This window comes from Falco cherrug, chromosome 5 (genome assembly GCF_023634085.1).
Source record: "Falco cherrug isolate bFalChe1 chromosome 5, bFalChe1.pri, whole genome shotgun sequence".
Taxonomy (NCBI): Eukaryota; Metazoa; Chordata; class Aves; order Falconiformes; family Falconidae; genus Falco; species Falco cherrug.
The window spans coordinates 32,719,873-32,732,706 of record NC_073701.1 but is presented as its reverse complement, the minus strand read 5'-3'; the positions used below and the strand labels follow the sequence as shown (position 1 = coordinate 32,732,706).

General features: G+C 44.1%; 1 protein-coding gene and 1 long non-coding RNA gene across 4 annotated transcripts in view; one reads left to right on the top strand and one right to left on the bottom strand.

Annotated features, from left to right (window-relative positions):
- Window positions 1-12,834, top strand: part of SYN3 (synapsin III) — a 201,250-nt gene that overhangs the window by 37,542 nt on the left and 150,874 nt on the right. For both annotated transcript variants that reach the window (XM_027816037.2, XM_055712629.1), the window contains exon 5: window positions 8,510-8,601. In XM_027816037.2, coding sequence (XP_027671838.1) covers window positions 8,510-8,601 — 92 coding nt within the window. The remainder of the gene's footprint in view (window positions 1-8,509; window positions 8,602-12,834) is intronic.
- The window catches only part of LOC129736262 (uncharacterized), a 37,539-nt gene that overhangs the window by 16,581 nt on the left and 8,124 nt on the right, over window positions 1-12,834 (bottom strand). The window lies entirely within an intron of this gene.

Here is a 12,834-nt window from a genome sequence, read left to right as displayed (position 1 = left end):
GAAGCTGCAGGATTTATTATTGCTTGCTCTTGACTGAAACCCAGGCATGCAATGCCATTGCCTTCTTCCTGCTGGCTGCAGAGGGAGAGCACAAGGCTGTGAGGGCTGAGAAGCAAATGCAAGTGCTCTGCTGAATCAGGATCCCTTTTTCTTTGGAAGCAGTTTGGATTATATTTTGATTATTTGGATATTTTTCCACTGCAAGTCCTCTGTAGCTATGATAGTCATTCATAAGACTGAACGAAACTCTGTTAAAAAAAATAAAATCTATTTGACCTATTCTCATTAAAATCCTGATGGTTTAAGTTTTACTCAGTGTGGGTTAACCCCTAAGCTTTAAGGAGCCGATGAGTCTGAAAATGCTATTGCTATTTTTTGCTAAAAATAAGGTTCTTAGACTTTGATCCATGTTGTTGCTTTTACTTGCCTTGTGATTTCTAGCTTTGAGAACTGAATTGTATACATCCCCCGTTCTTTTCTCTAGAAATATAATCATTAGAGAAATTCTTCTAGAAATTAAAAGTAAGTTTGATTAAGTGGCTCTAAGACTAAGTTGAGCTTAGCAAAGAATCTTAAATTGTCACAGGAATTGACTACATTGTTTTTAGTCTCTCCTGAAATTAATTTTGCTTTTAACTTCTCAGTCCTTCACTGACTGGAGGGGAAGAACCATTAGGAAACACAGTATATTGAGGAAGAGGAGAAATTACACCACAGACATTAGGCTCTGTCAAAAGTTTTCCATCACTAGAGGCAACTGGTAGTAATTCAGCACCTCCTTCCCCACCATCTCTGCCCTGTCCCAGAGAAAACTAAGCCTTGCATGCTCTAAGGATTTCATATGACTCTGGGGTTTCCCATATGGATCATAACATACCCCAGGTGGGGGTCTGTAAAGGAATGAAGCTGGGTTAATTATCATTGATAACATACAGCTGTGGGCTGGCTTCAGGGGTGGTGGGTTGGCTGATGTAGACAAGGTGCAGCTGGGGCTGGTTCTGTTAAGAGGTTGGGCAGCCAACGAAGCAGCTGAGGAAGAAGCAAGAGAATAGGCAGTGCACCCTGGATGAGGAGAGATTAGGAGAAGGCAGCAGAGGGACTGGCATGGAGAGTATGTTGGTATGTGATGGTAAAAGACCTTGTTGCAGCTGGCTAGTTTGGAGAGTGCTGCAACAGGGGTCTCCCTGGGTGTTAGGTATACCCCATGCACAAGGAGGATGCCACATAGCCATGTATCCCTGCTGCACTCAGGTACAAGCAAAAGAGCTGGGGCTGAGACCTGGCCAACCAGAGACCCATCGGACAGACCATGGCTCTATGGGTGGCGGCCAGATGAGCGGGACACTTGCCACCTGTCTGGGAGGGAGATGGCCACAAAGCAGGAGATGTGCAGAGCGGGGTCACTGGGATGACCATGGAGACCTGACCTATAAGAGGAGGCTGAAAGAGTTGTTTGTTTATCCTGTCAAAACAAAAGTTAAAGGAGACATGGTTGCTTTTAATAAATATACTGGTTTAAGGTGTTTTGTGACATGGTGTCTGCAGTGGCAAGGGGTCAGACCCTATGGCTTTAATAGTCGTTTCTAGTCCTGTGCCCCGTGTTGACCAACAAGAGCCCAGGAGAGAGAGAGAGAGGAGAGCACAGATATAGCAGGCAAGAGCAAGCAGCACTTCTCAGATAGTCAGGCACCTTCAGGGTACCTTTCTGTCAGATATTTCCCAAAGGCATCTTAATATAGCCAGAGACATCTTTCCTGGCATTAGCTTAATTGATGGTGGAGGGGGGTGAAAAGGGTGAAGGGGGAGTGATGAGGCCAAAAGGTTCGTCTAAATTTTTATTCCTGTTGTTTGTCTGCCCATCTCCTTCCCACCATTTCCTGCTGTGATGAGGTGGGTCCGTCTGTCCGTCTGACACACATTCTTCTTGCACAGCTCATTCACTTGTTCTGCTGCCTGGTTTATTTTCAGGGGATGATTATTCAGTGAACTCCTATGTACATGCTTCTGGAAAAGTCTTGTGGTATAGATTATGACTCCATTGGCAGCACTGTCAGGAAAAAAGTTGTACTTGGCACTCACAGAAGATAATTGTAATACAAATCATGAATTCCAGCTCCATGGTACTTCCCGTCCTAAAAGAGGTATTTTCATGTGCGGCATAAAGTGGGCCTTTCAAAAGATAGTCTGATAGGCCTGTGTGTGATGAGAGGAAAACTAGCCTCTCATCAAATAACTATTTAAGTTTTATTCCTTATATGTTTTGGAAGGGGGGTGGTTCCAACAGAAAGCCAGAAAACATTTCAAGAACAGCAGTTCTCATAGCTTTGCCACATACAAGCATTCAGAAACCATGAATGAAGGGTCCTGAAGAAACTAGCAAGAATGAATCAAAAATCATTACTTTCTTGAACAGTATCTTCTTTTTTTTTTTTTAATTTCCATTGGCTTTAGGAGGGTTACAGGGTTCATGTTTTTGAGCTGTTTCCTGGGATCAGAAAGTTTAGAAATGTGCTTTTGCTAGACCTCCAATTTTCAGGCAGTCACACAACTTTTGAAAAGAAAATTCAAGAAACAATTCCAAATGCCATCAGAGCTGATGCACCAGAAGGCCCCTCACACAGGGGTCAAGGCATGTGGACCTTCAGTATCGGTGGGTGTCTGTAGCCTAGGAGCATGCATCCTAGCTTCAGAACTTGTGAAGAGCAGTTGTGGAAGCTCCCTTTGAAGCCACACAGCATCATCCCCCTCCCAGCTGGACCCTCTCCATCCTTTTCTCTCAGAGAGTGATCCCAATACCGGGGGCAGGTGGGTAGTAGGGTGACTCCCCAAGGGAAAACGTCTTAGGAAAGAGACGTGGGGGAATCAGGGTGTGTAACCTCTAATTCTGCATGCATGTGCACACCAAGCACGTGCAGCCACATCCCTCCCTGTTGTTCACATCCGGTGACCTGTTCACCCTTCTGCCTGTGCCGGGGAGGTTAGGGATTGCTTACTTCCCCCTGAAATTCTTGTAATGGTTTTAATGAAATGTTACAGGAATGCAGTCTGGTGTCTGCCAAAGTCTGTCTTTGCTTGTACATATTGGAAGATCCACCAAAAACTAAAGCATAAAATCCACGGAGGAATGTATGTGATTTGATTTAGACAGTAGTAATTTCTCATCCCAAGTGCCTAAGCCATGACACAGACCAGCCCGTTATTCTGACTCCATTTTGTGTCACTGGGCAGGGGGAGAAAAACGGATGTGTAGTGATAACGGGTAAGGAGTTTCAGGAGCAAGACTGGGAGCATGGAGAGTCTTGATCAGAGCACAATCAGTGCCAAAGAGAGAGGCAAAGGAGGCAAGGAGACTGAGGAGCTCCAGCCACCCAAGAGACCCAGCACCCTGAAAGCCACCTGTGGCCCCAGTGCCATGAGCCAATCCACCTTCCGCTGTGCCCACGTGGGTGAGAGGGACTGGTCAGAGCACCTACCGAACTCGTGCTCAGGATCCTGCTGCTGTAGGTACTCTGCACTGCTTTATGGAAAGCTGTGTAGTGTAGTGGTAGCTCAGTGCTGTGGTTTATGTTGTGGAATTACCCCCCAAAAAGCCAGTGTATGTGTTATAGCACATAGTATATTGCACGGACAAAAGTGCAAAGGTTCCCTGGCAGTGTTAAAACCCCCTCTGCTATTTTTGTGTGTGTGTTGTATATATGCAAACAGGGGTATATATGCAAATATTCACACAGAAGTCTAATATAACTTTATGTCTCCCTTTTAAGCAACAATCAACCTGAGTAGCTTTCAGTTAGTTTACGTACAGATGAGGGCTTAGAAAGTTCAGTAGCTCAAAAACACCCCGATGTTCTTGTTGCTGCATGGACACACTAAGCCTGATTGCTTTAAAAAGAAAACAGTCACCATGCTCCTGAAACACAAACCCAAAAAACTGTCTCGCATCCTTATTCTTGCATTCCTGTGCCACAATGAAGATTAACTGACCCTCAGCATCTGCTCAAGGAGGAACCTAAGATGCTTTCCTGGGGTTCCTCTTTGACATGCAGGGAGAAGTTTAATAAGGAATCTGCTAGATTATAACATGCACAAAAAACTTATCACAGGACAGTTGAGGCTGGAAGGCACATCTGGATATCTCACAGTCCAATATCCTGCTCTAAGCAAGGTCACCTAGAGCAGGCTGCCCAAGACCACAGCCTATAAATGTTTTAGTGTCTCCAGGAATGGAGACTCCACAGCCTTTCCGGGCAACTTGTTCCAGTGTTTGACCATCATTGGAATAAAAAGGGAGTTTTCTTGTGTTTACATGGAATTTAGTGTACTTCATTTTATGCCCACTGCCCCTTGTCCTTTCCCTGGGCCCCACTGAGAAAAGTAGGGCTCTGTCTTCTTCACTGCCTCCTATCAGGTTTTTATAGATGTTAACAAATCTCCCCCTTACACAGCAATTATCGATGGCAGGTGCGCAAGGTGGGAAGCTGAAGACAAGTCAGTAGCCTAGACAAAGGATTGCAGAGGATCTCAGCCAGAATATGAGCTGAAAAGTAGTCACACTGCTGGATGTAAGTCCGTACTGGCACACGTGGACAGCAGCATTATATGAGCGGCCTGCCTTCTAACTCAACAATGGTCAGGTTTCTGCCGAAGGATCATGGTGAGTTTGGGCTATTACAAGTCAAGAAAGTTGCAGACGTATCAGAGAGGATCCCGGTGACAGCAACAACACTGGTCAGTGTGCTGAAAACCATCCCCTACAAGAAAATCTTACAAGAATGGGGTTGGTTTTGTCTAGGTGGAAAAAAAAAATGTAAGAAGGGTAAGCAGTAAGTCTTCGGGTTCTGCAGGAGGAAGTAATGGACAAAAAAATTACAGTCTTTAAAAGTAAGGGAGACATCTAGTCTGGACATTGGGAGAACTTTCGAAGGCTGTTAAGGCACAATGCCTGAGGATGTTTCTTCTCTGTGGAATCAAGATACAAGAAGGCCATGTAGTATCTGCATACAAGAGCAGAGGTAGAGCTGATCCTGCCTTAGGAAAGAGAGACAGACTGTGATGTCTTGAAGTTCTTCCAACAAAGCTTTCTGTTATTCTATGAAAAATGCTTAAAATCCACCTTGAACATGTTCTTGCCGTGAATTATTAATAGGTATGGCTAGCGAGCCAGGCATTTCTACTATCACGTGATTTAAAATGGCAAAATCCTCTTTGTTTTATTATCAGCAAACAGGAAAATAAAATAGCTACCAGAAAGATCTCCAGAACCTAGAGAACATTGATGGGAGAAACTGAGAGTAGCTTAAGGTTTAGTCCAGATGATCTGGAGAGATTTCTGAATCTGAATACATGAAATAGGCATTTTTAACAGATATCTCGAAATATCTGTGGGCATCCTCCCAGATCTGGGCCTCACAGAGGTACGAAATATTTCCACTTCCACAGTCTGCATTACATCGTTCTTCAAGACAGATCGCGTCACCTTTGTCACACATGGTTCGCTCTTGCCCTGAATGTTTTTGCAGCCACTGGTACCATTGCAAAGCAAGTATAAACACCATCAGGCTAATGTAATGGCTTCATAGACTCGATGAGTCCTAACGCCAGTGACTGCAGGGCCATGGGAGCTGGGCTTCCCTGGTTTATGCATAGTTACCTGCCACTCTATCTGCACGAGCTGCGTTCAAAGACCTCTTTGTCTGCAAGGTAAACTCAGGCTGGAGATGATCTCAGACTTGAAATCCCAGCCAAGGGAAGTCATCAGGCTACAAAACCCACAAAGTTAAAAATACAGGGAGCACTGGAAAATCAACAGGAAACAGTTTCTGCTGACTGAAGTTTTCAGCCCTCTACCAAATACCAACGAGCAGCAGCCCCTTAGGTGGGACAAAGCAGTGGCATGAAAGCAGCAATGGTCCTTAACTTAGTCTATAAAAGCAGGAGCGAATGCCAGGAAAAAGTTAGGATTGTCCTTCAGCTGTGCTTGCATATCTGGATGTGTTGGGGGTGAAGAGAGCTGAGCCCCTCAGACTCCCTCTCCACTCCTCCCTCCTTGCCAGGGTTCCCTGGACAATGGTTGCCAAAGGGGATTTCTCCCTTTCTTCTGGCTCTTGATATTAGCAGGCCTGAAATTGGTCCTGGCAGCTTGGTATGAAGCACTTACCAGCTCAGGGGATTCCCAGGGCTGTTTGGACGTCAGGTGTCTGAACACAGCTTTGTTTGGCCTGACTGCCTCAGGGCAATGCCTGTCAGACCAGCTTAGACAGTACGTGCCAGCCGTGTAATGAAGATTGCCCATTTTCACCCCCAGCAAAGCAAGTGTTAAAGCTCTTCAATATAAAAGCATTATGGAAAAAATTACAGAAGGAAAGCAGGAAAACCAGGAAAACACGTACCTACAACTTCCCTCTCTTGCTCTGGTGTTCACATCAGATGATGCACCCTTCAGCTGCAGAAGCTGAGGGTCCAGCTCAGTAACACTCTGCTTTCAGAGTGGGACATCTCTGAGGCATACGCAGGCGCAGAGGAGGGAACGCCATCCTTTCATCTCCCTCGTCCACAGAACCTCTTGAGCCTACATGTAAGCTAGCAAGCTTGCCTTGACCCACTGGGGAGCTCATTGATGGTACCCAGAGCATCTGCTCTTGCTGAATTTGTTCAAGGTGGACTCCCCCCCTCCCTACATCTATTGAGATTTTTTATATGTATAAAATGCAGGTGCCTGTTAGTGGTACATATTTGCTTATCTCTGACACAAATCATCACTGAAGAAGCATGGCTGTGACCAAGGCAACACAGTGCAATCTCATAAGAAAAGCCCAGCCAGTCACCTGAACCACTCACTGCCTCTGCACATGTGTGTGTGTGTATTTGAAGTAGGATTTATTTCTTGGCAACAGGAATTTTCCCCCTCCTTTCATTGTAATTGGGAGGTACAATGATGTAAGATCATGTAAGGGTGTCGTTTTGAAAAGTTTACACAGGGCCACAGACATGAAATCTCATTACATCATTGGGTCAGCAGTCCACAGTCATTGCTGTAAAATTATGTGGATTTTAAAAAAAGAAGCTGGAATTGATTTTTTCTGTTGTCGTCTGGCCTCTGAGCCTTTACAGGTGTACTAGTTCTCCATTGGCAAGTTTTTCCATGCATTCATGAGGACAAAACATGCTTTTTTTCACTTTGGGTTTTTTTCTGTATAAAAGTTGTTCCTGGCACTATCTGTCAGCTCCAGCTAGTAGAAGTATCGGAACAACATTAAATAGTACAAGGACCTCACAAAATTGCAAGCATTAGCAACACCATCTGAGTGCTCTGGTATTAGGTAGCCATGGGTTAGAAGATGATTTTACTACTGACCAGTCTCCATCACACTAAGTCTGACAGACATGGCTTAAGAGAGAGGGGGAGGAAAGCTGTTCAAAGGGAGAAAACTAAGTTTTCTGTCTCAAAAAATGAGAACTGATCATTTATATTTATATGTTTATATACACAGGCACTAATTTAACATAGGATTCTGAATCTGTCCAGGTATGTTTGCGTCATGCTGGAAAGGGAGGACTTGCACGGTGCATACTCTAGTTTAAGGTCTAATCATTTGCTCATAAAGAACAGAGGATTTGGAGGCCAAGACGAGCATGGAGCAGCTGGCTAACCCTGCCACCCTCCTCCTGCTGAGAGCAGCCTGAGACCATCGAGTCTCACTGGCACTCCTGTCTGAAGGGCAGCGGGGCCAGCAGCCACGCGGGAGGATTAGCACAGTCGCGCCCAGTTACTCACTCTCATTTGTGTCTTAGCCTTCACTGACACCCACTGCAGTTGTAATCGCCCCCATGCACATTGCCTTTTGCTCCCCATAGCTGAAGTATTCCTTGCCAACCTTTCTGACCTTGTAAGTCACACCTCTTTTAAGATACAAAGTGTTTTAATAATTGAGCAGTACTGTTAATAGCCTACCCAGCTTTGCTAACCCTATAATAGTTAAAATCTTAATAAGTAAACCCTATCAGGTTGGTTTCTGTGCTTATCACCTTCCTGCAGCATAATGAGGATTTTTAGCTCTTTAGGTTTAAATCTTTTGTACTAGGTTTATAGCTGGCCAGTGGCACGACAGCCAACTCAGACATAATTCTAAATGGATGTTTCCAAGTGGAAACTTGGAATTCGAATTCAAATGACCTTACCTCTTTTTATTATTATTATTCTTTCCTGTATGCGTTTTTCAGCTCGCTCATTCTTAATTCCTTCAGTTCTTATTACTGCAATAAGTGTGATCCTGTATATTTGTACACCCCAAGTGTGGGAGCCATAAATACTTCTGCAGTCTCTCCAGGGCAAATCGGTTGTAATTGGATCTCCGGTTGTCTCATGGAAGAAAAAAAGAGGAGGCGGGGGGGGGGGGGGGGGGGGGGGGAAGAAGGCAAGGCACATTGCAGTCGAAGACAATTCTGCGTGTCTGTGTGTTTGTGTCTCTGCTGCCCTCAAGTAATGCTCTGTCCTTTTGCTCTGCTCCAGGCTGAGTTCGCTGAGCTGAACCTGGCTGCTTACGTCATGGGCGGCTGCATGGTGGACATGCAGGTCATGAGGAACGGCACCAAGGTGGTAAGGTGAGGAGCACCAGCTTATCTAGAAAACTGGGCTTTGTAGAGCAATGCTGGGGCAAGCGGGATGACTTCAGGGTCTGACCAGTATCTGAACTAGGGCAACACAGTTCTGACGACTTCAAAGTTTCCTGGAAGCAGTGGAAAGACTGACCTGACACAGGTGTTTTTGTAACGCATCTCAGTTGTACATTATGCTGTACAGTCATTGTTTCCAGGTTAGACCCTTCATGCAACCACAAATGTCTCCTTTTCAGGTTCTTTTTATCCTTAGGCCTCCCAGTAAAAGGGACAATAGTTTTCCTTTCCCTTGATTTTTCTCTCCTTCTGTGTCAACTAACCTTCATTGTAGACACTGGCTTGCGTTTGTTAGCCTACCTGTGTTAGCTTCTGATCTGGGTGGACTACCTTGCAATAGCCACAAAGCCTTTCTATCATCCTGATCCTCACATCCCAATTTGCTCCTGAAATACCATCAGGTTTTTTGCCAGAGATTCCCAATGCTCCGGCCTTGTCTTGTAGTATATCTCAGAGGTAATATCATATCTCTTTGATGGGGATTTCTGTCCCTACTAACATTACTTTGTAATTGCAATCCCTGCAAACAAACTCTTTTCCTGTGCAGTGCTTCCCCAATTACACACCCAATTAACTTTACAAAAGCATTGCTCCCTTTTTTTCCTAATACAGGGTCCCTGCAATTTGGAGTTAATGGTAGATGCATTCTTACTGATGGTATGGAAAGAGCAGTGTAAGTTGTCACATCTGTGTATGAAGATAAAACACCCTTGTTTGCATAGCCCTGATACTATTTTTCACCCTTTTATTCCCAAGCCTACATCTTTATGAGTTTCTGCCATTACAACTTCGAACTCTACATTTTGTCTTTGATACAATAGCTTTTCTTTGTTTATGTTGAAATCTCATTGTTATTCCAAACCCATATTTCTAGCCTCCCTACTTCTTTTTGTGCAATTCTTTTGCATGTTTTGGTGTATACAGCGTCTCCAAGTTTAATAATGTTCACACATTTAATCAACACTTTTGTCTGTTTACTTCTAGTTCAGAAATAGCGACATATTATAGCGTGCAGGGATATTTTTAAAAGGGATTATTAGAACAGCTGAAAAATGGTGATTCTGAGCATGCTGGCCTCAGTTTAATTTCTCAATATGTCATTTCTGTTCCAAACAGTGCAAAGCAACACTTGTCACTGTCAATTAGCTATGACTGTGGTCCATCAATTAATTTCAGGTTCAGGTCTTGACAGCTCTTAGCACGTTGACAAGTTTCTATTCATTCTTTGGTACAATTTCATGAGCCTCTGCTAAAAAACTTTTAAGGTTGAGTCTGCTACATCCATTTGCTTTCTCCCATTCCAAAAATGTCTGTTTTCTCAGTGAAACAAAGTGTATGCCCCATGAACCAGCCACTGGAGCATCCATCAGATAGTGCGCCGTGCTAATGCACTCTTGTATTCGCTTGCTCATGATGCTGGAAGGTTTCCCAAGAACCTTTTCCTAGGTTAATCACATCTTCATTTCCTTTCCCGTGCCTCCCCTCCTAAAGCCATTCATACATCTGGCAGAAAGATCTTGAACCATTAAAGTGAAACTGAAGACAAAATTTCTTTCACAAGAGTGCCTGGAGCATGGTGTTCATGTTCCTGCTCGTGGTAAATAAAAGGTACCACAGCTAGCCTTTTTGTGTGTAAATTTATAGATGAAAATGCATGGGTTTATGAATGGCATTAGTTCAGGTTTGGGGTTGCTTTTTTTCATCTATGCATGCTTAAGGACACATGATATGTGTGGTGGGAAGTAGATTTGGCAAATACATACTCATCTGGATACCCAATGTATATGGCACGTGTTGTCCATGGTTTGTTACAGTCCTTACAAGCACCAGCCATTTGTTGACAGCCTGTGCTGATACGCTGCTGTCCTGCACAGCTCAGCGAGCTTAAGAGCTCAAGCCAGCCAGCCTCCACAGACACTCTTACCAATACTTTAGAAGGTGAAGAAATAAAAACTCTGTGTCACGTTAGAAGGTGAATTATAGAGCATAATGCTTCTGAGCCACGTGGAGGCCCCTCAGCCCATCCACATGGGTGCAACTTGCTTCCCACTCCCTCCAAATCCCCCCATCCCACCAGCAGCCATGTCCTGCCTGGCCACAGACACCCCTCAGGGTGCCCAGCCTAGGGAGATGCCACACAGGACACCTTTGACTCACATGTGTGCACGAACCCTTTTACTGCTGACATCTTTTTTCTATCACTTACCAGCTCCCTGTTAATTATTAAGCAAAATATTCTGTCACAAGTCAGAATGTTTCTAAATGGTGAGATATAATACTCAGCATAGTTTTGAATACCCAAAGTCCTTGGAAATCCCACTGTCAAGTTATAGGAAGGATATACAACAGCTCCTTGCTAACAGGTACGTTTGAGATTCCCCCCCCCTCCCCCCCCCACCCCCCCCCCCCCCCCCCCCCCAGAAACCCTGCCTTCTTCACACTCCCCTTCAAAGCGAAGGCAATGGAGTGTGGCAGTTTAGGTGAAGGACAGTGAATATACTGCAGACCAGTAGATTTTAAATCAATGAAATAATAAACATTTACAAGAATAGTAGTAGTAGTAGTAATAATAATAACAATAATAATAATAATAAAGCAACCACTGGGCTATTCTCTCCAGTTTGACATCATGTTGACTGATAAACTATTTAGCAATCTATTAGCCTATTAAATTCTGTAATTTCGCAGCAGGTCTCCTAGTTTTTTATTTAAACTTGGGACATCCTATTGCATGTTTAAATCAAAGCTCGGTCTTTGCTGATCCCTTGACCCTTTCTGACACCTTGGAGTTAAGGCATTTGTTTAGACCCTGTGCCAACTGATTTGAGCTGCACCAGGAAAGAATTGTGATTTTTTTACCTGGAAGATGAATCCCCTAATAAGAAGGTACAGCAGTGCTTGAAGCCCTACACTTGCCACTTACCTCAGGCAAATTAAAAAAAAAAAAAAAAAAAAAAAAAAAAAAGAGCTTTAGAAGCATTATTGTCAATTAAAGAGAGTAAGGAACTGGAAATATTCAGACCTCCATGACTACTAGCCTGTGTATACTGAAACAAGCAGTTACAAGTGAGTTAGCAAACAATATAACTGAATCCAGGCACTACTTTGCTCGCCTGCTTTTTAAAACAAGTGTGGCTCCCAGAATTTTATTTTACTGTAACAAAACTCTGGGTCTCCACCTCCTCTTTTTTTAGCTACTAAGTTTTGCACATCTTTAGGATGGGGTGAGGGCTTTGATAGTCTCAGTGAAATGTGCTACTGGAGAGAGAAACTATCATCTAACAAATCTAAAAAACTGCACATGTTTTTTCTGTGCCAGATTCACCATGGTACGCAACGGTTTCATCAGCCCATTCAGCACATTTTCTTCAGAGTTAGATGAAAAAGAGCTGGCCATGGAGTATCTCATGCAGCCTCTAGCAAGCACTTTCTTATTTCAGTGCCCTGTAACGTGTGCCCTGACTGAGGACAGTGGAAGGGGATGAGCTAGGTACCGGGAGCAGCATCGGGCTCAGACAGGGCTGGCAGGGGGGAATGTCCCACACATTGGTCCTTGTTACCCCAGCACTTCTTCAGTTAAAATTGACACCAGAGCTTGCCTGGTAAAAAGTTAAATATGGGAAGCAGGAAATGACACTTATTCATTGCAAAGAATCCCTCACCAACTTAACAACCCTTTCAACAGAGAAATGGAGTAATTTCTGGGTGCGATGGTTGGACCACTAAGCAGTGTGAAAAAAAACAAGCATGGGCTGATACCTGCTTTTAAAACACTTGGGTGGATTCTTCATCCTCGTTCCAGTGCACGCACAACTTCCTTTTGCCCTACACACACACAGATAGAGTGAGCTGTCTGGAGTCTAACTTACCTTAGACAGATCTTGGCCTGTGTCACATCTGCTCGGGTTAGATGCAAGGAATGGGATTTTCATTTTCCCTTGTCTTCATTTCTCTGAAGGGCCCTTCATTCCGATGTTTCCACAATGCAAAGAGGCTGGCAGTGCTGGCAGTGCACCCACTCTGAGGTGCATTTACGCCTTCAGCATATTATAGAAGTGTCTTAGTATAAATGAGAATTTGGGCTCTCTCTGCTTCTGACAACAACACTTAGACTCCCAAACTATGATCTCAGCCTCTGCTTTAGATTAAATGCAGCCCTGT